Source organism: Eptesicus fuscus, chromosome 9 (genome assembly GCF_027574615.1).
Source record: "Eptesicus fuscus isolate TK198812 chromosome 9, DD_ASM_mEF_20220401, whole genome shotgun sequence".
Lineage (NCBI taxonomy): Eukaryota > Metazoa > Chordata > Mammalia > Chiroptera > Vespertilionidae > Eptesicus > Eptesicus fuscus.
This window is the reverse complement of record NC_072481.1, coordinates 5,167,512-5,193,965: the sequence shown is the minus strand read 5'-3', so window position 1 is coordinate 5,193,965 and position 26,454 is coordinate 5,167,512. Positions and strand designations below refer to the sequence as shown.

Sequence of the window (26,454 nt, the reverse complement as noted above, 5' to 3'; positions counted from 1 at the left end):
TCATAATACCTGACTGGCCATCACAGATAAGTATTTATAAATGAATACTAATACTATAGAAAACTAGCCATTGGGTAACATTTTTAAAATATGTATATTTTTATGATTTCATAGAGGAAGGGAAAGGGTGAGAGGAATAGAAACATCAATGATGAGAGAGAATCATTGATCAGCTGGCTCCTGCATGTCCCACACTGGGGCTCGAGCCCACAACCTGGGCATGTGCCCTGACCGGGACTCCATAGATCGATGCTCAACCACTGAGCCACACTGGCAGGGCTGGATAACACTTTTAAATTCTAAAACCAACATGAGCTATAGTTTTAAACACAATTCATACTTCATGAAAGTAAGTGTTCACACTGTAAGAATATTACCAAAATATGTTACCCTGGATAAAATACAAAAGAAATTTTACTGAGATTGGAGAAATAAGATGCACAAAATGAAAAAGATAATATGGAAGTAAATGCCTGTATGTCAAAACTCTTGATTTTAAGAAAAAATAAAAAAAAAGGAAAAATAAAAAAACTCCAGATTTTTAAAAAAGTGAATCTATTTGATAAAGTTAATTAACCAAAGATTCGATATCACATATGCAAAGAAACCTGTTAAAATTTTCAAGAAATTCTATTAATGACATGGCATTACAGTCAGACACAGACTAATATTTTCTCCATAAAAACAGGAAGAATCTCTCTGTGGTGAGCTTCCGTGTGGTTTTCTACAATCTTGGGATCTAGTCGAACTCTACCCAGTCATGTCCACTCGCACAGAGAAAGTCAGCGGCAAGCAGGACCAGCTACAGAATTTCCGGGGCCTGGAGCCAAATGAGAATGCAGAGCCTCTTGCTCAAAATGTGTTCAGACTTGCAAGACAGCAACCGCAGAGCATGAAAGCAAGCGTGGGCACTTGTGAGTCCAGGCCACTTGCCGGGGAAGCTGGTCCCAACGACAAGTACAGACACAGGGTCTGACCAAATAAAATAAAAGCCCCTGACCTGACGTGGCTGCAGTGAGTGGCAGATGCCAGGTGCTCAGTATGACTTGCTTGGAAATCCTAGGAATTCAGTTCCCAAAAAGGTCCATGAGCAAAGTGCTACCACATCTAGTCAGAAAATTCAACTCATTAAATTACCAGGACTATTCCACATCTGGAATCTATACCAAACACTGACAGGAAGCAAAGAAACAATGTGCACTGAATTGTCTCGTAATGTTTAATTAGAAAGCGAATTAAGTCAAGGCTGACACTCCTCAATACTAAGACCCCAAAGACCCCTCTTTCCCCAGCCTGACCACTGTCTTCAAAGAAATGGACAAGAAGCTAAAGCTATGGCAGCTGGGAAGCAATTAACACAACCAATCCAGCACGTCTCCGTCCCCCACCCCCACCCCCACCCGGCACCGTGTCCCCAGCCCTGCAGGAGAACAATCCCTTCAGAAGGAAAATAAGTGATCAGATTTGAGCAGATCTGAGTCACCTTGAGTTTCGTTCTGCTATGCAGCCTGTTTTTCCTGGGGCTCCTCAGGTCCCACCTGTCCAATTCCCTTCCTTTCAAACCTCCTCGCTCCACCTTCACCCCTGAGTAGATTCTGGCCCCTGGTCACTCCAGGCTTTAGAAAATGGGAGACCTGACAAGTGGTGACAGTGTGCCTTCACACGGAAGGTGGCCCCTGGGAGGGAAGAGACCTCGGGAAGTAAAGGGGAGAGAGAGGATTCCAACACCTTTCACACAAGCCAGGGCATCTCTGCTGCTTAACCAGGCAGACACGGCCTTCATGCTCTTGGCATGATTACCTGCAAAGGGTTTCTTAAATGTTATATGGGCACCAACTGAAATTCTAATTACGTACAGTTCACTCTTCCTCTGGAAAGATAGCTGATCTGTCCCAGGAATCCACTCTGCCAGGCAGTGCTTCACACATCTTAGGGTTCACTGCCACTCGGTAATTAACCTGTAGATCAAAGCCCTGAGACAAGTATTCGAAACCCCATTTTACAAGTAAGGAAACGGAGGCTCAAAAAGGTTAAATCAGTGGTCGGCAAACTCATTAGTCAACAGAGCCAAATATCAATAGTACAACGACTGAAATTTCTTTTGAGAGCCAAATTTGTTAAACTTCTTCTAACGCCACTTCTTCAAAATAGACTCGCCCAGGCCGAAAACCGACTTCTGCGCATGGGCCACGAAGTTTCAATCGCACTGAACGTGCGCGCCCGCACGTGGTATTTTGTGGAAGAGCCACACTCAAGGGGCCAAAGAGCCGAATGTGACTCGCAAGCCGCAGTTTGCCGACCACTGGGTTAAATATTTTGCCCGGGGTCATTCAACTGGTTGGTGGAAATAAAACCCAGCTATACCTGACTATGAATTACAACTGTGACTTAATGTTTCTTTCAAGTGCCTACTTTAACTTAACTGATGCAACTTAAATGTAACGGTAACAACAACAAAAGAACTTATTGCAACATAAAAATTAAGAGTCACATGAAGACACATTGTATTCAACTCAGGCCATTTAACAAATATTTTTTGTGGGTCATTCTGTGCCAAGCCCTGTGCTAAGAGCTGGATAAAAAGAAACAGTGCAGACTAGTCAGGAGCTTATACTGCAAGAGGAAATATGCAAGCAAGCAGACAACCCCAGGGCAGTGTGATCAGAACCAGAAGTAATTTTCATCAGACACCTTTTCTGCTCTTCCTACTTCTCCCGCCTTCTCCTCCTTCAGCTTCTGCTGACTCTCAAAATGTTTAGGAGAGTCTGGGGTCACACAATTGGCTGACTCTGATAATTGCAAAACCTTTCAGGCCAGCAAGTGTACACACCAATATCAGAGGTTTTTCACCATCTTCTGTTTTCTCTCGAGGGTTCTAATATTTTTACAACCAATTTCAAAAGAATACCTGTGCCCTGGCTGGGTGGCTCAGTTGGTTGGAGTGTCCTCCTGTATACCACAAGATTGCAGATTCAATCCCTATCAGCACATTCGGGAGGGAACTGATCGATGTTTCTCTCCCACATCAATGTTTCTCTTTCTCTCTCTCTCCCCCCCGCCTCCCTCCCTCCCTTTCTCCCTCCCTCTTTCCCTCTCTCTCTCTAAACATATTCTTGGGCAGGATTTTTTTTAAATGATTCTTTATTGTTGAAATTATTACATATGTCTCCCTTTTTTCCCCATTGACCCCCTCCAGCCCACCCCCACCCCAAGGATATTTTTTAAAAGTACAAAATGGTTGTTACAGAATAGTCATGGGGATATAAAGTACAGTATAAGGAATATAGTCAATAATCTATAATAATAAAAGGGTAATATGCTAATTAGACCAGACATCATTTTGGATGTAGGCCCAGGTCCCGGGTGCCTGCGGGTGGCCGGAGGGGAGCAAGCTCGGGTCCCGGGTGCCAGAGGGAAGCCGGTGCCGGCAGCCGGGGGAAGGAAGGCCTACTTATGCACGATTTTTGTGCATCGGGCCTCTAGTATTCTAATAACTATGGATGGTGTCAGGTGGATGCGAGATTTATTGGGATGATCACTTAGTAAGTTATATAATGTCTAATCACTGAAACGAACATTGTATGTCAACTGTAACTGAAAAATTAAAAAATGATTTAAATAAAGGGTTAAAAAGTAAGCCTCTATCTTGTTTAAGCCATTATTATGTTGGAGCTCCCGATCTTAATAGAATTTACGTGGCAATGGCTTAGGGCCCAGCACAGGGACAGACACTGCAGGAGGAATGTCTGTCCCTTGTGAGGCCACAGTAAAACATTCGGTAAAACCTGTGACACCTTAGAAAACAGCCTGCATGCCAGCACGCCTGTAATTCTAGGGAAACTGGTTGAGCAGCTCAGAATTTGGGTGCTTACTGGCTTCTTGCCACGTTAAGCAAGAAGTCCCACAAGAATGAGACAGACTCAAGCGACAGCTAGCTGATGTGCACGCAGGGATGAGAGGGAACACAGATGTGCCCGAGGCGTGTGCGTGGTCTCCAGTCTAGGTGTACTCAGAGCCTAGTAATCCGGGCTCAGCAGGGTTGAAAGGCCACCTCCATCAGCATCCAGCAGGAAGCGAGCTGCAGAACCTGTTCAGCCGGCAGGGGATATTCTCCAGGGTCCGGCTCCAGAGGCAAACAGACCCTGAAGACCTTCCCGAGAGCAAGGGACAAGGGAATTCCTGCCAGAGAGCAGCCCAGGGCTGCTGACCAGGCTGCCAGGAACTCCCACGGCTGCCAGGCAGGGAGCCCACACGCAGCCTGGCAGGAGCTGACAACGCTATGGACCAGTTAGGGGTCTGCATACCCACGCTTTCCTTTTCCAACTGGGAGTTCTTATTTCCATCTTCCTAACCTGCTCCACCACACTACATGCTGGGGAGGGGGACAGCAGCTAACTTGTATTTTATTTTTTAATATATTTTTATTGATTTCCGAGAGGAAGGGGGGGGGAGAGAGAGAGAAGAACATCAATGATGAAAGAGAATCATTGATCTGCTGTCTCCTGCATGCCCCACAATGGGGATCAAGCCTGCAACCTGGGCATGAGCCCCAACCAGCAATTGAACTGTGACCTCCTGGTTCATAGGTCGACGCTTAACCACTGAGCCACACCGGCCAGGCAGATAACTTGTATTTTAATCTAAAGATTCCTGGACTGTAATGAATAGGACAAAAGTAGGTTTACAGTTGCAAGTACACAAAACACAGAGTTTATTCCTGTATTATTATTTATTAATTATTGCATTATTTATTTGTATTACAACTATAAACCTAGTTTTGCCCACCCTGTGTACCACCCGGAGATTCTGGGCTCTGAAGGTGACTGGGGTTGTCTCCTTTGGGAAGGTGCAGAGTGCTCCCCATTTGGGAAGAAGGGCTTAGAAAGAAAGGGCTAGACTGTTCTCCCTTTCCTTAAGGGAACGGGTAGCTGAACATAGGGTTACCCGGTCCCAGTGCACTTCGCCTCCTGGCAGCAGCCGTGGCCACGTGACTCAGGTTCTGGCCGGTGGGAGGTGAGCAGAAGTGATGAGAGCCACTTGCAAGCTGTGCCACTAAAGAGAAGGAGCATGGCTTCTCCTTCCCCTCCCGCTCTCCCCGCCGGGCAGAACGCAGACAGACATGGCCCAAGAGATGGAAGCCATATGCTGGGAGAGTTGGTACAAGACAGAAGGCGCCCGGGCCCCTGCTGGGCATGGAGCTGCAATGCAGCCCCCGCCTCCTGCCCAGGCTTCTATTTAGAGGGAAATCAGCGTCTGTTTCGTTTAGGCAGCTACCACTTCATGACTCCCTGCTGCCACTGTCCACCCAATGACAGCTCAAGTCTCGTGGCCATTCTCGACTGCTCCTCCACAGCCCATACCCACCCCATCACCCAACCCTATTGGCTCTGCCCACAAAACAGCTGGCCACCCGCTATCTGAGCCCTTCTCCCCTTCTCCACTGACCCTGGTCCTGTAATGCTCCTCGGCGTTCTCTCCGCTTTCACTCTTTCCCCTTTATTTGTTCTCTTCACAGCCGCCAGAGGGATTCTTTCAAAACCTATCTCAGAATGTAAGCCCCGTGACGGCAGGGATTTCTGCCTGTGTTGTTCACAGACAGGCGGAAACCCACAAGTCTGTGGAGCTGTGTCACACTTTGCAACTGAACATACAATTAGGACTGCCTGTGTCACCACTGCCGCCTGGCCAATGGTGGTTACACCATTATAAGAAGCACCCCCAGCCCTGACCGGTTTGGCTCAGTGGACAGAGTGTCGGCCTGCGGACTGAAGGGTCCAGGGTTCGATTCTGGTCAAGGGCATGTACCTTGGTTGTGGGCACATCCCCAGTGGGGAGTGTGCAGGAGGCGGCCGATCGATGTTTCGCTCTCATCGATGTTTCTAACTCTCTATCCCTCTCCCTTCCTCTCTGTAAAAAATCAATAAAATCTATATATTAAAAAAAAAACTTTAAAAAAAAAAGAAGCATCCCCATTGCAAAGATGCTGAAATGTGAAAATGGGGTCTAGAACAATGCTGTGCGTACACTGTGTTTCATCAAATATAAGATGTCACTGATTGTGAGCTGCCCCATTACTTTTTGCATCACCAAGAAAAAACATACTGCCCATTAAACTACAACAAAATGCCTTAACAACAGACCCACACAGAGCAGCAATCATTTCACCAGCCTCTCACTGCTCTGAAATTGCTTTCTTTTTGTTGTTGTTGTTGTTTTGTTGTTGTTGTTAATCCTCACGGGAGAATATCGTTTCCATTGATTTTTACAGAGAGTGGAAGGGAGGGGAGAAATAGAGAGAAACATCAATGTGAAGAGACACTGACTGGTTGCTCCAGCACTCACCCTGACTGGGGTTCGAGCCTGCAACCAAGGTACGTGCCCCTGATTGGAATCCAACCCGAGACCCTTCAGTCCACAGGCCAATGCTTGATCCACTGAGCCAAACCGGTTAGGGCTGAAATTTCTTTCTGAGGAATGTGGAGTGTCTTTGACCTTTAGCTGATGGTCTGGGTGTGAAAGGTAATCCTTCTAATTGCATGTTCAATGGCAAAATGTGGCACAGCTTCACAGACTTGTGGGTGTCTGCCTGTCTAAAGCTCCCTAATGCACTTGGTTGTTGCTTTGCAATAGGATATGAAATTGCAGTCATTCCTCCAATAACAAACAGTAGTAGTTCTTTACTAACATCAGGTGGACTCCCTAGTAGTTTCCATTCCTTTCCTCATACAAAGTAACATTTGCTTTCATTGCTAATCCAAGGGTAATTTGTTTGAATGTATTTAAAATGGCAACAAAATGAAACACAGGTAGCACTCAGCTGAGGGGGCGATAACCTGAACAGGTATAACCAGGTTCGCACATAAACAGGAAATGACACCTGTGACCCAACTGCCACCTGGCCAATGGTGATTACACCACTGTGAGAAGCGTCCCCATTTCAAAGATGCTGAAATGTGAAAAAAAGGAGGGAGGGGTTCAGAACTGACTGAAACCTAGTTACAAGAACTCAGTAAATTTTGCTACAAAATAATGAATAACTTCCTCCCCTGCCCTGTGCCCTTGCTAAGGAGGCTCCAACCACCTCGGCCTCCAAGCACACATGCTGTTCCTGGAGCAGATCAAGGATGCACCCCTGGTCGCTGCTGTTCCGGCTCCTGGGAACACTCTTCCCCCCAGATGGCTCTCTGGCACCTTAAATTTCCATTCCAAAGCCACCTCCCCAAACTGCACACACTCCGCACGCCCCACTGCTCTCCATCTGAGTAGCCGACTTTATCCTCCTTCGTGGTACTGATCGCCAACTGACAGCGCAGGTGTACAGGATGTTTTTCATGTGTCCTCTGCCTGGAATGAAGCTCCAGGCAAGCAGGGCTCGGGTGATGTCTGACCCGCAGCGAGTAGACAGTAAATGCCCTCGAATGAGCAGGAAGACGCCTCCACCTGGACTCACTGTAAGAACCCTGAGAGAAACTGCACTCCACAGAGCAAAGACCTGAGGACACAGGCCCTGGTCAGACGTCTTTCTCTCTTCTTCCCCCACAAGAGCAGAGGGTATTTGATGGGCCCCACCCTTAGCAATAACCAGGGCTTCCACTGCCCATCTCAAAAGGCACTATAAATGCTGCCCTAGCCGGTCTGGCTCAGTGGATAGAGCATCAGCCCTCAGACTGAGGGGTCCCGGGTTCGATTCCAGTCAACTTGGGCACATACCTAAGTTGCAGCTCAATCCCCGGCCCTGGTCGGGGTGTATGCGGGAGGCAACCAATTGATAGGTCTTTCTCATATCGAGGTTTCTCTCTCTCTCTCTGTCTCTCCCCCTCCCTTCCACCCTCTCTAAAAATCAATGGAAAAATATCCTTGTGTGAGGATTAACAACAAAAATTGCTATAAACAGTAAAACTTGCTCAGGTTATTTCTGTTTTGCAGGTAGTTTAGTAAAGGGATTAAGAACTCTTGGGTTAGCATCCAGGTTCTACTGCTTATTAGTCATGTGCCTTTCAATTAATTATTAATTTATATTAGCCTCAGTCTTCTTATCTTTAAAATGGGGATAATAATACCAGCCTTGCTGAGCAAGTTAAGTGCTTAGCACTTATTAAGAGCTCAATAAATGTAGGCTGATATCACTATCATTCTCCGTCTCTTGGCTAAAATGAACAAAAGGAGAGGAGAAGGGGCCTGGGAAGCTGCATCCCACACTCCTACCAGGACTGAAGAGGAATCCTGGTTATAAAGTGGTGGCAGCAACCATCCACCTGGGAAAAGCGAGCTGAAGTTCTGAGGTCTGTCACAAAGGAAGAAAAGGTCTTAAAGATGGAGATGTCTGCCCTGGCCAGGTGGCTCAGTGAGTGGAGTGTCGTCCCACACACCGAAAGGTTGCTGGTTCGATTTCCAATCAGGGCCCACACCTAGGTTTCGGGTTCTATCCCCAGCCGGGTTCCGTACTAGAGGCAACTGATTGATATTTCTCTCTTATCTCTCGCTCTCTCTCTCTCTCTCTTTCTCAACATATCCTCAGGTGAGATTTAAAAAAAAAAAAGGAGATGTTTGCCAGGCCAGTGTACTCAGTGGTTGAGTGTTGACCCATGAACCAAGAGGTCACCGGGTTCAATTACCAGTCAAGGCACATGCCCCAGGTGTGGGCTTGATCCCCAGTAGGAGGCGTGCAGGAGGCAGCTGATAGATGTTTCTATCTCTCTATCCTCTATCCCTCTCCCTTCCTCTCTCTAAAATCAGTAAAAACATATTAAATTAAGAAAAAAAAAGATGGAGATGTTAGAGTAGAAAGGCCAGGGGGGGAATCTCCATGTTGGCTCATCTTTGAAAGGTCTAAACCAGGGGTCCTCAAACTTTTTAAACAGAGGTCAGTTCACTGTCCCTCAGACTGTTGGAGAGCCGGACTATAGTTTAAAAAAAACTATGGACAAATTCCTATACACAGTGCACATATCTTATTTTGAAGTAAAAAAACAAAACGGCAAAAACACCCGCATGTGGCCCGCGGGCCGTAGTTTGAGGACGCCTGGTCTAAATGAACTCACCTGCATCTCCAAAATCTGTTCCTTGTCTGGATTTCCTGGTTCCTCCGTCCCCCCCACTCCCGCCCACCCATCCTTCTCCAAGCTAGAAACCAAGAACTCAATTCTTCTTTACTCCTTCCCCACCCCCACCCCCTTCATATCAAACTGATGATTCGAAGTGGGTTAACTCAGATCCTGGATATTTCTGATGAGTGCCTCCTCCATACCCACTGCCAGTGCCTTACTTTGGACCCCACCGCCTCACTCCTCGAGAGCAACAGAGCCTCCCAGCCTGCAGCCACCTCCCACCAATCCACCTTCTACCCCCTTGCCAAGCCTTAAGATCCCTCAAAGGCTGCCCACAGTCTTACTGACAAAGTTGAAACTCCTGAGCATTTCTGAAAACCCTCCAAGACCTGGCTCCCCCCGGCAAAACCCTGCCTGCAGTCCCACCACCGCTCGCTCTTCCTGATCCTGTGTCACAGCCAGTTCCAAGGGCCCTTCCCCGGCAACTACTGCTCAGCAGAAGCATCACTTTTTTCTTGTCAGCCTCCACCAACACTGCCCACCAGGGTCCCCTGATGTCTTGTCCATAGCACCACAGTAGTGAGCACCTGGTCCTGCTACTGTGGGGTTCCTATCTATCTATGTCTGTCTGTCTGTCTACCTACCTACCTACCTACCTACCTACCTACCTACCTCCATCTCTTCCCCATCCACTTGTTAAATTATAATTTAAGAAAAACGACTGTCTTTCTCCTAACCTACCTAACACACTGCTGGGAATACACAGCATCTTTTTTAAAAAATATATATATTTTTATTGATTTCAGTGAGGAAGGGAGAGAGAGATAGAAACATCAATGATAAAAGAGAATCTCTGATCGGCTGCCTCCTGCATGCCTACACTGGGGATCAAGCCCACAACCTGGGCATGTGCCCTGACCGGGAATCAAACCGTGACCTCCTAGCTCAGAGGGTGACGCTCAACCACTGAGCCACGCTGGCCAGGCCACAGCATCTTTTAAAAAAATGTTTGTTGAATGAACAATTCTGGAGGGGCGTGATGAAAGTCAGTACCAAGAAAGACTATAAATTGGATTGTATCATGCATTCTACAGAAAAACTGTGCAGATCACGCATGTTAGGATATCCTTTATAATAAAAGCCTAATATGCTAATCGACCAAACGGTGGAACGACGGGTCGCTATGACACGCACTGAACCCCAGGGGGCAGACACTCTCAAGTCAGGAGCTGCCCCCAGCCCGCAGGCCCCAGACCAGCCAAGGCAGGTGCCAGCGGGGGGCCCCCCAATTGTCCCGCCAGTCACCCCAGAGAGGGAGGCGACCGACAAGCAGGCGGCGCCAGGCCAGCCAAGGCAGGTGCCAGTGGGGGCCCTGCCGGTCGCTGCACAGATCGGCCCTGATCGCTGGCCAGGCCTAGGGACCCTACCCGTGTACGAATTTCGTGCACCGGGCCTCTAGTTTATATAGACGTTGTGATGTTTTTATTGCCAGTTGTTAAGCAGTAAAATGTAATAAAAAGAGCTTTTAGATTAGGAACGCTGGGTTTGAACTCCAACTCCATCACTTCTAAGCCAGGTCACTATGGACAAATTATTTAATCTAACCCTCCGTTGCCACACCTATAAAATAAGGGAAAGTGAAGAACCTCCCTGATTATAGTCTTTATCAAATGAGACAATGGTGGCAAAGAGCCTGGCACAGAGCAGGCCTCTCAGCTGTTAATAAATGTCGGTCCCTGACTATCGAATCTCAGAGGAAGGCATGGGAAGAGATCAACCAAAGAACTTGTGTGTGTGAATGCATAACCCACTGACACAAACAATAGGGTGGTGGAGGCCTGGGGTGGGCTAGAAGGGGGTCAATGTAATACTTTCAATAGAGGGTTTTTTTTAAATATCAGTCCCTTACCCTAGCTGGTTTGGCTCAGTGGACAGAGCGTCGACCTGCGGACTGAAGGGTCCTGGGTTCGATTTCAGTCAAGGGTACATGCCTGGGTTGTGGACTCCACCCCTAGCAGGGGGAGTGCAAGAGGCAGCCGATCAATGATTCTCTCACATCATTGTTTCTCTCTCTCTCCCCTCTCCCTTCCTCTCTGAAATCAATAAAAAAATATATATTTTTTAAATGTCAGTCCTGTTCCACTTAGACAGCGTGACTAAAAGTTCAAGGTCCTGTGGACGAAAGGGGCCACATGCTACCCTGACAAGCTCAGGGAAGGCCTGCATGGCGGTCTTGCAAACTCCAGGACCTAGGGTGACCACAAAGGATGGTCTGAAATTAAACTTTAACTAAGGGCAGTTATGGTGGGTAGTCAACTCCTAGGCCGGTATCTTCCCTGACAAGGTCAATTTTTACCTTGACTGAGCTTACTGTCTTTTTGCATCTATAATAACATACCATTGAAATGTCAAGGGAACGGGTAATTTCACTTTTTTTCTGGACCCCTCAGGGTACACCCAAATGATCTTGGGTGCCAGGACAGAAACCATAAATTCCTCCCTTGTTATTGTTATCATGTTAACTGTTGACTATTAATTGTCCTGTACCCACCTAAGTAATGTGTCTATCATTTTTCTTTTTATTCAATCCCAGAGGTTTACCCGATTTGCCTTCTCCCACCTCCCTAATCTATCACCAATAGATTTCCTGTAACCCACCTATGTCTCCTCCTTTGATTGAAAAGTATAAAATTAGGTAAAAAAAAAAAACAAAAACAAAAACAAAAAAAACACACGCCATTCTCCGGAGCATTATCCCAATCTATTGAGATTCTGCTTCCCAGCAATTGTTGACAGTTTGGCTCAAATAAACTCACAAAAATTCTTTACGGGTTTGAATGTTTTTTACATTAACAGTCCCATATTCTACATTTGAGAGGGAAGACTTAACACTCTTCTAGAACCTTGACCACACCCTAAACCCCAGCCAGCCATCTTGAAGATGAACCAGGTCATAAAGATTTAACAAAAGAAAAAGAAAAAGCGAATCATTTCAATGCAATCTCATCCCCACAGTTGAAAACAGTTTAAAATACCTGCCCTACTCACAGCACCAGTTTGGTATATGAAAAACAACACCTGAGCAGGGCGCAGAATGAGTATAATGTAAATAATGACCCTTTGGAATGTAGGCTCATGAACAGGATGAACTGAGTCATGGATCTGCTCTGCAGAGCAATGAATTCCCTGCCGTGTGCTATACATAGAAGGAGCATCAATGAAGTTAAGGAAGTCCTCTACTAAGAAAGCTGCGGGAATGTGACAGTTGCGTGAACCTGCCAGTAGGAATGTAGAGAGGTGGACTCAGTCCACCTTAAGCAAGCTGCCCAGTGTGCCTTTGTGTAACTGGACCCCTCACCCTACCCCTGACCAATCATAAACACTCTCCCTGCCCACTGCTTGAGACCCCCTTAAAGCCTTGGTGTTGGCGAGATAAGCTCTCTTGGTCCCCGGTGAGCGCTGGAGATGAGAGCTCGTGCTAGCACGAATAAAGGTTCTCTTGCAGTTACAGCGGGTCTTGGCTCCTTCCTGGGGGGTTTTTGGGGATTCTGAACACTGGGCATTACATTTGGGGGCGCGTCCGGGATCCCCAAGCCCTCCGAGGGACCCCCAAACCCGGAGAACCTGACTGGCCACGGTAGGTGTCTGTTTGTCCTATGTCTCTTGTGTGAGCTCAAATCTGAATTTCTGGCAGTGCCCGAAGCGATCTAGGCGGACGCGCTGCTGAAGGATCACGGGCTAGAGGCATTGGGAGACGTCTCGATCCTCTTTCAGGAGGGATGTGTATGCCCCTCAGTTTCTGGGACGAGGTGGGTCGCTCCCACCGGTCGGCGTGAGGCCGTCGTCCACGCTTCTGGTTCTGCTCCAACGGACTCGCGTTGGAAGGCTTTTCTTAAGGATCCTCTGTTTGTGTGTGTTGATTTGTTTTTGTTTTGTTTTGTGGACTCTCTTGACGGACATTATGGGACAGACTCAGTCCACTCCAAGTGAGTGGAAAGGGGAGCTTAATCTCCCCCCCCCCCCCCCCCAAGGCCATAGAGCTTCCTCAGGCAAATTAATCAGGTGTCTGTTTAAACTCTGGTAAATATCTAGTAGGAGTCAAAAACTCGGACTGTTTGGTATATAAATATAAATGTGAAAATATTTGTTATCTCTTTCTGCTGTTTAATTTATTTAAAGATAGGGCGGACCTGCAGCTGCTGAGACACCTTTTTCTCAGTCCTTTGTTCTCCGTCAGAGAGGGAATAAGCCCACTTAGATGATAAAAATTCCTCTGTTTGTATAAATGAAGGTTTCAGTTTGCTCTGATTTGTGAATTTACTGTATTAAATTGAATTTTAAAGTTCTAAGGTTGATTTAAAAGTATCCATTTATAACATTTCAAAGAACAAAGGAACTTTTATTTACAGCTTCCTTATCTCTTTTGGTGCTTGGAGACTCCCAGCTAACAACTTCACAGGGCAGAAAGATTTACAGGCCTGTGACATCATAGTCCAACGTGGAACTAAGGCTGAAGTTACTATTAACTCTTTATAGACCCCGTTAACCGTTTGTTTAACTTACTGTTTTCAGTTATTAGGATCCTCAGAGAGGACATAACCTGGACTTTCCCTTCCTCTCTCATCCTGATTCTAATAGCATCTGTAACTGGATTAAAAATCTTTTCTTTCAGGAGGCCATCCAGGCTTTAAGCTCACAAGAAATCTTCTCCTGCGAGAGGAGAGAGGGACCCCCCGGAAGGGGCTGGAGGCTCTCCCTCTCAACAGGTGTTTGTTTTGTGTTTTGTCATGTTGGTATCAGGACTGTTTGTTTTGTCTTTTTGTCTTGGGCCCTATATGTATATATTATTTATTGAATTTTGATTTGTCAAGGTTTTGTCAGTTTGTTATCAGTTTGTTAAAATCCTCTTAGAGGACATTGAGTGGTTCTTCCCTTCCAGTTTAACCTTTGACTGTGTGATTGAATTACGGAACTTTTATCAAGGTTTTGCCTCTCCTGAAATAACGCTCCATGTGTAACCTGTCCCTCCCCAAGCCGGACTGCAGGATGATTTTTCCTTCAACACACTGGTCCCGCCCACTGGCCTATGGCAGAAGCCAGAAAAAGCGACGATAGGAAAGGGAGGCCCCCATCAGGGGACTTAGAAGCAGTGTTCCTGTTATCTGCTTAGATCCCAAGAATATAAGAATACTTATTTACTGAAATGATATAAGGACAGATGTTTGTTTGATATTTTGTTGTCTGCCTGGTTATAATTATTTGTTCATATATAGAAGTCTATAAAAGGAAATAAGAAACATTTAATTTGTTTAAGGCTGAGTGCTCTGACAGGTAGCAACCCCCCCGAGTGGCCACTGGGATTCTTTTTTCCCAGGGGTGTTTTCTCTCTGTCAGAGGGGGAATCGGCCTGCCTAACAACATTTCTGTCTATATTTATTAATTTAAAGATATAAAGTTATAACAATTATAGTCCAAAGAGATTTAAAGCAGGGACCACATTCTAAAATTAACTATAAGAAGGAAGCTGGAGCTGGCAAAGTCACCAAGTCTGCCCAGCAAGCTCAAAACCTAAATGAATCTTATTTCTGACACCTGCCACCACCCAGTCTTAATCAGTGGTGTGGAGGAACAGTATCAGAACTGTTTGTCTCAATTGGCCATTAAGTTTGATGTGATTAATGTACATTATAAAACCTTTCAAAGAAAAGGAAAATATTTTGTAGGCCACTTGGTCCTTGTGTGTGTGTGGCAACTCTTAAGTTATAATTTTGAAATCAGTAATTTTTAATAGAAACACACTCAAGCAGAGTGGCTTTTCAGAAAGGTCAGGGAGTCTGATTACAGTGTAGGGGTCACCGGTTCCCCCATGCCACCTTCGTTAGCAGGAGGCAAGCGCTTTTCCCAGTGGGAACAGAGAGTGGACTGCCAGATGAAAACGCCTCGGTGGGACCCGCGCCGCGCTCCCTGCCTCCGCCCACCCGGTGTCCCTCCCCTCCAGGGATTGTTTTAAGTGGCTAGAGGCAGCAACAAGGAGGGAAATTCCCTTGTGACCCCCTCCGCCCCAATGAGACCCAAGAACCCTCGGCGACTCCTTGGACACTTTTCACCGTGTTCTGTTAGGGGGCTTAAAGGCGGCAGCTAGAAATTCCCCATTCCAGGCTTATCAGAATCTGATATTCTTATCTATAGGAAAAATATAACAGTTTGAAATTCAAGCGGCTGAGCCTGCTCCCTTCTCCCTCTGCCTTTTCTAAATATTTTAAAGTAATAAAAGATTTGAGGCATAGTTATGCATTTTTTTAAGACATAGAAGAAAGTTTAAAGACCAATTTAAAATTATAAAATTTGTAAAAGTTTATATATAGTAAGAAGAAGAACAGAGAAATATTAGAAAGAAGAAAAAGCCAGCAGCAAATAGGAAGGAATTAGTATGCCTATTGTAAGAAGCAGAGGCACAGGAAGAGAAAATGTCCTGGCAGGTTAGCTAGAGAAGCAGAAAGGGGAGACTCAGACTCCAAGGGTCTTTAACTTAGAAGAAAAGGACTGACAGGACCGGGGTTCCTTTCTATTAAGCCTCCAGGGTAACCTTACAAGTGGGGGGCAAACCTGTTAGTTTCCTGGTGGACACTGAAACAGCCTATTCAGTCTTGACAGGGCCTATGGGACCCGTAACCTCTAAGAAGACAGCAGTCCAGGAAGCCACCGGACAAATTGCCTGTTTTCCTTAGACATCAAAAAGGACTATGGACCTCGGAAAGAACACGGTAACTCATTCATTTCTGGTCATGCCAGAATGCCCGTACCCCCTATGTAGATGTGACCTCCTACAGAAACTATTTGGACTGCCATCATATCCTTTGCGGGGGATGAAGCGGGAATTATTGGGGGCAGTTGGATACTACAACCTATGGATACCGGGGCTCATAGGGATTGCTAAACCTCTAGACTCAAGTACTGGGGGAACGCAGCCACTGAACTAGACAGAAGTAGAACAATGGGCCTTTGAGGAGCTAAAGAAAGCTCTCATCTCAGCACCTGCCCTAGCCTTGCCAGACCTCACGAAGCCCTTCCACCTCCACGTGAGTGAGGTAAGAGGCATTGCCAAAGGGGTTCTCACTCAGACTCTAGGTCCCTGGAAGAGACCTGTAGCCTGTCTGTCTAAGAGACTAGACCCCGTGGAAGCAGGGTGGCCAGCGTGCCTCTGGGCAGTAGCCACCACAGCATCGCTGGTAAAGAAGGCAGATAAGCAAACTCTGGGCCAGGAACTAGCCCTAATAATACCGCATGGTGTGGAGGCCCTCCTTCGAGGTACCCTGGAGAGATAGATGTCAAACACCAGGATCACCCAGTGCCAAGCTCTTCTCCTGGACCAGCCCTGCATCCGGTTCCATAAGACACTGGCCATCAACCCTGCCAGCCTGCTTCCAGAGCTTCCAGATGATGAGCCAGAGGAACCCATTCATGACTGCACAGAGGTAACAGACGCAGTACAAACGGCTCGTCCAGACCTGAAAGATGCCCCACTATCATCACCAGACAAGGTACTGTTCACGGTTGGGAGCAGTTATGTTCAGGATGGCATCCGATGTGCAGGGGCAGCAGTAGTCACCCTGAACCGCACCATTTGGGCGCAGTCCCTAAATAGGGGAACCATAGCACAAAAGGTCGAGCTTTTGGCCTTAATCCAGGCCCTCCAATAGGAACACAGTGCCATCCACCAGAAAAGAGGGTTACCAACTGCAGTAAAAAAGGAAATTAAAAATAAGGAAAACATTTTAGCCACATTAAAGGTCATCTGGCTCTCAAGGGCAGTTGCAATAGTGCACTGCAAAGGACATCAGAAAGGGAAGACAATTGAAGCCAGAGGAAATAGAGCCGCAGACCAAACTGCCAAGGAAGCCGCCCAAAAACCAGTGGGGCCTTTACAAGTTTTAGTAACCCTGCCGTACCTGGACCTATGCAGACCCCCTCCTACACCAAACAAGAGGAGGAATTGGCAGAACAGAAGCAAGCCATTAAAGAACCGGATGGCTGGTGTACCCTACCAGATGACAGACTGTTGGTCCCAGAGGCTATAGGTTGGACATTAGTTACCCAGTTATACCAGGCTACCCACTTGGCGTCACCAAGACTTCTGAAGTTCTACAAGGCAGGTACTCTTAGATAAAATAATTAAAAGCATAGTCACTAGAAGTAATGACTGTGCACAGGTAAATGCTAAGCAAGGTAAGAGGGTCCCCCTGAGAATTCGGGCCCCACGGAAATTCCCCAGGAGAGCATGGGAGGTAGATTTCACAGAGATTAAGCCACTAGCGTCAGGGTATAAGTATCTGCTAGCTCTCATAGACACCTTCTCGGGTTGGGTTGAAGCATACCCCACTAGGACAGAAACTGCCTCTATAATTGTCAAGAGATTACTCCAGGAGATTATACCTAGATTCAGGCTGCCAGTAGTCATAGGATCAGATAACAGCCCCGCCTTTTGTAGCCAAGATATCTCAAAATATAGCTCAAGCCTTAGGACAGTCATGCGCGAGACTAAAAAAGAGAATTTAACTGAATTTACCCTAGAAACCGGTGAAAACTGGACCAACCTCCTACCCTTCACCCTCTTATGGGCCAGGTGTACCCCCTACCGGTAGGGGTTTCCCCCTTTTAGAGATCATATATGATAGACCTCCCCCTGCCGCTTCCTCTCAACAGGGACAGGAAGAAACTGAAAGCTGGAATTCATAACCATTCCCTTACTCAAGTCCTTACAGGCTGTGCAGTATACCCAGAAAGCCACCCATAAGCTTGTTCCTGTACAACCCTTCCAGCCCAAGGACTCGGTATAGGTAAAGAAGTTCACTGCCCAAGGACTCACCCCAACCTGGAAGGGATGCTACACTGTTATCCTGAGCACGCCCACGGCTGTTGAAGTAGACGGCGTCCAGACCTGGCTACACCACTCCCAGCTCCTGCACCAGGAAACGGCCTAGATCCTGGCAACCAGCGGCCTCACCCGTGAGATCCCTAGCCTGGGCTCCACGCAGGCCAGGAGGAAACTCAACACCTGCAGGAGAAGAACTGGAATTCACTGTGGACAGTACTGTTGGGGACTGTAGTACTAAAGGCCTTAACCAGAAGAAAAAGACAAAGTAAAAATACAAACCGTCTCATGATTGAGCCGGGTGTCCCAAGACAAGGGGGGAATGAAAGGGCAGAGCAGGACAGCGCAGGGTGTGCTGTGCCCTCCACCCTGTGTAACTATGTGTATGGCTCCTTTTTCTTAGAAAGCTGCGGGAATGTGACAGTTGCGTGAACCTGCCAGTAGGAATGTAGAGAGGTGGACTCAGTCCACCTTAAGCAAGCTGCCCAGTGTGCCTTTGTGTAACTGGACCCCTCACCCTACCCCTGACCAATCATAAACACTCTCCCTGCCCACTGCTTGAGACCCCCTTAAAGCCTTGGTGTTGGCGAGATAAGCTCTCTTGGTCCCCGGTGAGCGCTGGAGATGAGAGCTCGTGCTAGCACGAATAAAGGTTCTCTTGCAGTTACAGCGGGTCTTGGCTCCTTCCTGGGGGGTTTTTGGGGATTCTGAACACTGGGCATTAAAGCACAAGAGAAGAAAAGTACAAGAACGCAAGGTGATCTATGAGAGACCAAAAAGTGCCAGGATGTAAAATCTTCTAGAGCTACCAGTCTGGTTAGAGCAGCCTCTATTTTTCATGGATGATATCCTCATGCATTTTCATTTTGTTATAAAAAGATGAAACTCTGCCTTGCCTGACTCCCTATTTTAGATTGAAAGATCACTGTCTTGCTTGATTTCACCCTGAGATGTATGTTTGAATTTTTAGTAACGTAAGTGTATTATTTTTTTTAAATATATTTAATTGATTTTTTATAGAGAGGAAGGGAGAGAAAGAGAGTTAGAAACATCGATCAGCTGCCTCCTGCACACCCCCCACTGGGGATGTGCCCACAACCAAGGTACATGCCCTTGACCGGAATCAAACCTGGGACCTTTCAGTCCACAGGCTGATGCTCTATCCACTGAGACAAACCGGTCTCAGCCCATAAGTGTATTATTTTCTAACTACTAAATGAATGTCACCTACCCTGTCTGCGACAGAAGTTCCCACCAATAGAGTCATAATGCAAAGGTAAAAGCTTTGGAAATATCTCTGTTGACAACTGCTCACCTAATCCTAGAATTAAAGGAAATGGATTTAAGGAGGGGGGGGGGGGAACACACACCTTAAGAATATTTTTTTCAAAAAAAAATTGTTCTAGGTTCTGCTGAGAGTAAAATTACCAGGTATTTAACTACCCCTTTGTGTTCAGGCCAACTAATTTGTTGAACATAATTTTATATTGATCTTATATTCGTGAATTAAGATGTTCGCATGATTTTAATATTCTGTTGATCTTGATAGATGTTTTTCTCTCTCCTCCACTACCATTACATTTGTCCTTATATGGTCACAAAAAAGTTAGACCTTCCTCAAGGACTGGATAAAGTGAAGAGCCACAGTTCAAATATACAGAATCTTTAACTGGTCTGTATGCTTTATTGGTTTGAAAAAACTGCTTGGTGAAAACTCAAGTATGTAAAAACTTCTAAGCCAGGGACAATTTAGAGAATGTCAAGGGAAAAAAAAGTAAAGGACTATCAAAAAACACAGATTCTTTGTCTTCACAGAAACTACCATCAGAATTAATAGTAAAGAAAAAAAAAAGGAGGAGGACTCTTAAGAACTACATAAAACAAAGTGCCTCTAAGGGTAACTCATAGTTCCTGCCTGAATAAAAGAAACTGTTCAACAGCTTTCTAATTTAAGATCACGTTCCTGATGTATTTGAGACCGGAGAGTCAGTAACACAGAATGGGCAATCCTGACTTTGCAAAAACGTATCCAGATCAACAAAATTATTTGCTTCCTTTCCTACCTGACCCTTAACCCACCACTTGCATGCCCCATCCCTAGAGAATTGTAGTTACAAAGTAAATACAGGGTGGAGCAAGAGTAGGCTCACAGTTGTTCTTATGGAAAATAAGACAATATTTAACAAATAACAACACAGAAATAAACTGTGTGTTTTCTGTACTCAAAACTGTAAACCTCCTTTCGCTCCACCCTGTACAGTGACACTCTGTAGCTAAAACTGAAGCATAGAAGTTTTATAGTACAACCAACGTGATGGGTGGCTACTTTCACAATACTCTAGGGAAGTTTTGTATGAACCAGTGGACGAAATGAGGTAGATTGAAGAGAGTGAGGCCAGCAGGGGTCCTGGGAGGGGAGCTCCCAATTTGTGAAAAGGGAGAAGTCAGTAGAATCACATGAAAATTCCTTGTACCCTAACTGCCACTGTTTTTATGACAATCGTGTGAAATAACCTCTAAAACATCAAGAAAGAAATCTGTAAGACTCCCTTCAGAATCATAACAGGGGCAGTGTACAAAGCCATCTGCTTCCAGTTGCTTGTTGTTCCGCGTCTGCTACAGCAAAACCAAGTTTGAAAGCGACAAAAACTAGAAAAAGGCTGAATTAAAGAGAAGTGTGCCAGGAGTCATAAGTGGCCTGTTACATCACTAGAATTTAACTGGAATTCACTAACTATGGAGAATATACATATTTTTTAAAATATCAAATAATCTGTCTGCAGGCCACCTCCAACCACAAACGTGTGCTTCATCAACTTACACAATGAAATAGCCATACATACTTGGGTTTTTCAAACACTTCCCTTATAAATGCACACACACACTCTGATTTCACCCCAAATTATTCTTTAAATCTCTGCAGTAAGGCGCGAGCGCACGCGCGGGCGCACACACATTAACTTGATGTACATCTAGCCCTTGTTGCTTCAATACCCCGAAGAAAAGAATTAAAAACGCCTCGACATGCAGGCCCGAAAAGAAGATTCGAAAAGAAGCAAATGGAGTCCAGAATGAAGGAAGAAGGCAAGGGATGCAGGAGAATACCACCGGAGACCCTCTCGGGGACTCGCTTCATTCTTGGAAAATGTCATCTCCGTTCCCTCACCTCTGGCGCATTATCATCCCTTTCCCAAAGCGCCCAAGAGTTGCCAACTAATCTCCCCAGGTGTCCCCCAACCTCCTCACCTCATCCGCGCTCAGCTCCTCCATCGCTTTCCTCTTAATGGTGAAAGGCGTTCGGGAGAGATCCTCTGTGTTTGGAGATCAGGGCGGGAGGAGCGAGGAAGGTGTCTGTCGGGCTGTCTGGTCCCCCGGATGGGGGAGGTTTCAGAATTGCATAGTCAGAGGTGAACAAATAAGAACACACGAGGCACTGAACTGCCTTGGCGGCGGTCACTCCGATCGCCCCGGAGACTCCTCCAGCGGCTGGGACCCCGAGCAGCCTCCTCGGGCCGCCACTGCTGCCGCCACAGGGTTACCTCCAGGCGCCCCTGCCTACCCTCTGCTGCCCAGGCTGCCCAGGCTGGGGAGCTCGGTCTCCACCTCGCCGCGTGCCCCAAGCCTGGCGTGTCTTCGCGGTGGTGGCAGCGTGGCAGCTGCGCTTCCTCCAGATCCTGCTCTCCTCCCTGCCCTTTATCCTCGGGGGGAACTGCTCGACTGCACAGTGGACACCCCGAGGGTGGGCGACCCCAGAGCCGCGCAGGCAGCGCCAGCAGTGGAGGGGGAAGCCCCTCCCCTCCCAAAGCAGGCCGGCCACGCCCCGCCTCCACGCCGGAGCCGGGCAGCGGGAGGAGGAGGACGGGGCTCGCGGTGCTCCGGCGGAAAGAGTCAATCCCCCTACCCCTCCACCCCTACTCTTACCCCCTCGCCCCACCAAGTATTATTCATCAAAACAACAGGGCGGCCATCTTTGAAAGGGATCACGTGACCCCGCCAGGGAGGCGGGGCTTCTGGCCCCACGGCGAGGCAGCCAATGAGGCGCGGGCGTCGCGCCGCCGATTTCCTCTCGCCTGCGCCTGCTCCCGCCTCCGCACACCCCCTCCCCCGCGGGGCCGTGGGCGGGGGAGGGGGGCCGGCCGGGCGGGGCGCGGGGCGGCGCGGTGCCATGGCGACGCGCGGGGGGGGGACGGCGCGGCGCGCCGGGTGCAGGTAGGCTCCCGCGAGGGCCGCGCTGGCGGGCGCAGGCGGAGGCCGCGAGGCGTGGCGTCCGCACCGACGTGGGGAAGGTGGGTCCGGAGGGGACTCCGTTGTTGCCAGGCGCTCGCCTTTCAGCGGCGCCCACATGCCTCCCGCCTCCGCGACGCCTCCGAAGAGCAGGTAAAGGAAACGGACAGCATCTCCTTCGGTGGGGCGAGCTTTCTCTGCCGCCCGGACTGCGCTCGTTCCGAAAACGCATGTCCACCCTTCCAGGTCTGCAACGAAAGCCCATTCGGAGGGGAACGCGGACACAAAACCTCCCATTTGGATTGCTGCAGAGAGAGAGTTTCTGATTTGGGTTCTTTCCAAGTGTGTTCCAAAGTGACGGTAGTATAAATGCGTGATGCGAGCGGAATAGGGAAACTAAGTTAAATAGCAGTTTGCAGCCACCTAGTAAATCCTGTCTTCCCTAAATCGGGGACACTGCGCTTGTCCTCCCCAACCAGAGGGTAAATAGCTTAAATCACCCTACTCTGGGGCACGGATAACAGGATCCAATGAAGTGGCATTTGCCAGCCACCCGCAAGGACAGACAAATTAAGAGAGAATCCCATTTTGGTACATCAGCGGAAAGCTGACCCTCCCCTAAGATCTCCCCCAAACACCCAGCCTTTAAAACCCCTGAAAATGACGGTTCCAGGGCGCTCTCCCTCCAGGCAGCACGCCAGTGCCTTCCCTCCCCACTCACGCACCCATCCCTTAACCTCTAAGGGACCCCATGAGACTTGCAACCAGGGGAGCAATGGGCAGCAGCAGCTCCTCCCAGAGTAAGCCCCTGAACTTGTCTCCAAGCCTCCTCTCCTCTGCCTTCCCAGTGAGCCAAGGCAGCCCAGCCTAGGTTCTCGCTGCTGCTTCTATACCCGTCCTTGTTCGTTGCACTAGGTATGTTGTTGCTGTGGTCAATAAATTCTTGCTTGCTTTTCTACACGTTGTCTCTTAATTGAAACCTTTCCCTCAAGAAGACAAGAACCAAGGTGTCCTAGTCTCCTCGTCTCCCCGGTAACAGGTGATTCCCAGAACACTTTGAAGTGGGTGTACATATATAAGACCTCTGGAGTCAATGCAAAGAAACCATCCTAAGCTAGACAAGAACACTTTTTTTTTTAATTGGGACATAATTGACATATCATATTAGTTTTAATATGATTTGATATATGTATATGTTGTGAAATGATTACCACGATATAGTTAACATCCATCACCACACGTACTTACACTATTTTCTTGTGATAAGAGCGTTTAAGAATTATTCTCTTAGCAACTTTCAAATATAAAGTTTTGTTAACTATAGTCCCCATGCTGCACATCACATCGCAGGACGTATCTTACAACTGGAAGTTTATACATTTAACTTATACAATTCTGAATTGAGCGTCAACAGTATCATGTAATTCCTGATTTTGCCACATATGAAGAATATACTGTATTGGATGGTTAACTAAACCACAATCTTAAAGATGGGTTTCCAGAATAAAAAGAGATTCTTTTTTGGTATTTGCTTAAAACAGTAACCTGACAGCTAGATATGTCAGGGATTAGTGAATAAAATGAGACCACTGCTGACTTTGCATGTTATCTGCTGTCCAAGAGAGGAATTCTCTGTAAGCCAGAATCTGGACGCCTGGTGACACTGATGTTCATACGGGTATATGTGGCTACAACTCTTCAGACTAATGTCTCTTTCCTTCCACCAGACCATTTGTCATAATTCTTGTTGTTCTAGCTTTTGCCCCAATAATACTAAAACTTATAAGTTTGTCTCCACCAGATTACAAGCCCTACTTGTACTCAGGAAATACCACCCCTAGCCACCATCACAACCTCCTTTTGTGCCCTCTGACAGAGAGCAAGGATTTTGACTTTGAAGAAAAATGTTACCCCTTTCAGCAGGAAGCAGCTACAGGAGAGAACCGACGTGGCTTTTTCTCTGAAAGAATTCAGTGCCAAAAATCCTTGAGGAGGAAAAGGTTAGACCCCCAGCTTTCAGGGGCGGGGGGGGGGGGGACGCTGGAATGTTAGGCACATTCTCTACCTTTCCCCTGTGCTCCATTATACCCTGCCTGAGGCGCTCACCCCCCAGCGGTTTTCCTCTTATTCTCATTACAGGTTTCCTCAAGACATGATTAAAGGCTTTCAGTTTACAGTAAACCGCCTCACCCAGTTAGTTTTCAGTGGGCTGCCTACACCCAGCCTCCTACCCACCAGTTACTCTGACCTTCACAGGAGACATATACTAGTATATCCTGCTACCCCCACTCTGAGCTGTTCATTTTAGGGCTCAGCCCTTCTGGTTTCCAGATGATCTAATAAGTGTATAATTCTTTTTTTTTTTTTTAAGTGTACAATGATAGCCCTGGCCAGTGTGGCTCAGTTGGTTGAGCATCATCCCACTCGGTTAGATTCCAGGTCAGGGCACATACCAGGGTTGGGGGCTTGATCCCCAGTAGGGGGTGTGCAGTAGGCAGCCGATTGATGTTTCTCTCTCTCTCTCTCCCTTCCTCTGTCTAAAAATCAAACATACTTTTAAACAATAAAAAAGTAAAGTGTAGCCCTAACCAGTTTGGCTCAGTGAATAGAGCGTTGGCCTTCGGACTCAAGGGTCCCAAGTTCGATTCCGGTCAAGGGCATGTACCTTGGTTGCAGGCACATCCCCAGGAGTGGGTGTGCAGGAGGCAGCTGATGGATGTTTCTCTCTCATCGATGTTTCTAACTCTCTATCCCTCTCCCTTCCTCTCTGTAAAAATCAATTAAATATATATATTTTTAAAAAGTAAAGTGTAGCCCTAGCCACTTTGGCTCAGTGGATAGAGCAGTGATGGGCAACCTTTTGAGCTTGGTGTGTCAAACTTCGCCAAAAAACTGAGCATAACTCGGGTAGTGTGTCACTTTGAGGAAAAAACATTATTTCGCAAATGTTTCATCCTCAGGAGCAGCAAATGTTTCATTCTCGGCATGTGGCCGCCTCAGCGGCCGCGTGTCATCAGAAATGGCTACGCGTGTCAGTGCTGACACGCGTGTCATAGGTTCGCCATCACTGGGATAGAGCATCAGCCTACTGACTGAATAGTTCCGGGTTCGATTCTGGTCAAGGGTATATGCCCATGTTATGGGCTTGATCCCCAATAGGGGGCGTGCAGGAGGCAGCTAATCAGTGATTCTCATCATTGATGTTTCTATCTCTCCCTCTCTCTTCCTCTCTGAAATCAATAAAAATATATTAAAAAATAATTCCTCCTGCTTGGAGTGGGATTTGATTTCCACAGGGTTACACGGGCATGCCTCATGTCTGCGGGTGTTTGCTGTGCTCAGCAGACGTGGTTGCCAGCGTCAGGAAAGAAACCAGTGCTGCTGACTCAGTCTCTCACGTATTCTTGCATTCGGCAACCACTCACTGAAAGTCTAAAATGGGAAAGCATTGTGCTAGCTACAAAGACGGACTGGTGAATCGGGACACAAGGTTATGGCCTTACCCACAAGGTACTTATAGTCAAGGAGACAGACAAATACACACAGAACTGTAATACAGGATAGAAAGTGCTAAGTGCTGTAAACGAAACTCAAGGGAAGTACTAGAGGAATCCAAAGGAAAAAGGTGATTAGTCCTGGTTTGGAGGACATAGCTCTGACTCACTGAAGCAGGAAGGTATTCTGGAGGAAATGTATCAAAAGCCTCACGATGATCTCAACTTACACCATTATTCCCCCACATTTTTTAAAAGGGCAATTTCTACATTATTTAATATGTTTTTATTGATTTCAGAGAGAGGAGGGGAGAGGGAGTTAGAAACATCAATGGATGAGAGAGACTGCCTCCTGCACGCCCCACACTGGGGATCGAGCCTGCAACCAGGGCATATGCCCTGACTGGGAATCGAACTGTGATCTCCTGGTTCATGGGTTGAAGCTCAACCACTGAGCTACACCAGCCTGGCTCCCACACATTTTAAAACATGATAATTCATTTTTATGATCTCCTGAAAAGTAGGAACATTTGACCCCCACCTTTCATTTTACAGCCAAATAGACTGACTCCATACCTTTTTGATAAAAAAAGTTTCCATCAATATTATACTTAAAATTTAACATTGCCCTGGCCTGTCTGGCTCGGTTGATTGAGCGTCATACCATGCACCGAAAGGCTGCGGGTTCCTTTCCCAGGCAGGGCACATGCCCAGGTTGCGGTTTCAGTCCCTGGTTGGGGTGAATGCAGGAGACCACTGATGGATGTGTCTCCCTCATTCTCTCCCTCTTCTTTTCCCTCTCTCTCAAATCAATTTA

At 47.1% G+C, this 26,454-nt stretch overlaps 1 protein-coding gene across 2 annotated transcripts in view; it reads right to left on the bottom strand.

Moving 5' to 3' along the window:
* UBE4B (ubiquitination factor E4B) overlaps positions 1 to 21,784 on the bottom strand; it is a 94,074-nt gene extending 72,290 nt beyond the window's left edge. For both annotated transcript variants that reach the window (XM_028160996.2, XM_008151753.3), the window contains exon 1: positions 21,166 to 21,784. In XM_028160996.2, coding sequence (XP_028016797.2) covers positions 21,166 to 21,189 — 24 coding nt within the window. In that variant the 5' untranslated portion in view covers positions 21,190 to 21,784. The remainder of the gene's footprint in view (positions 1 to 21,165) is intronic.
* Positions 21,785 to 26,454: the final 4,670 nt, after the last annotated feature.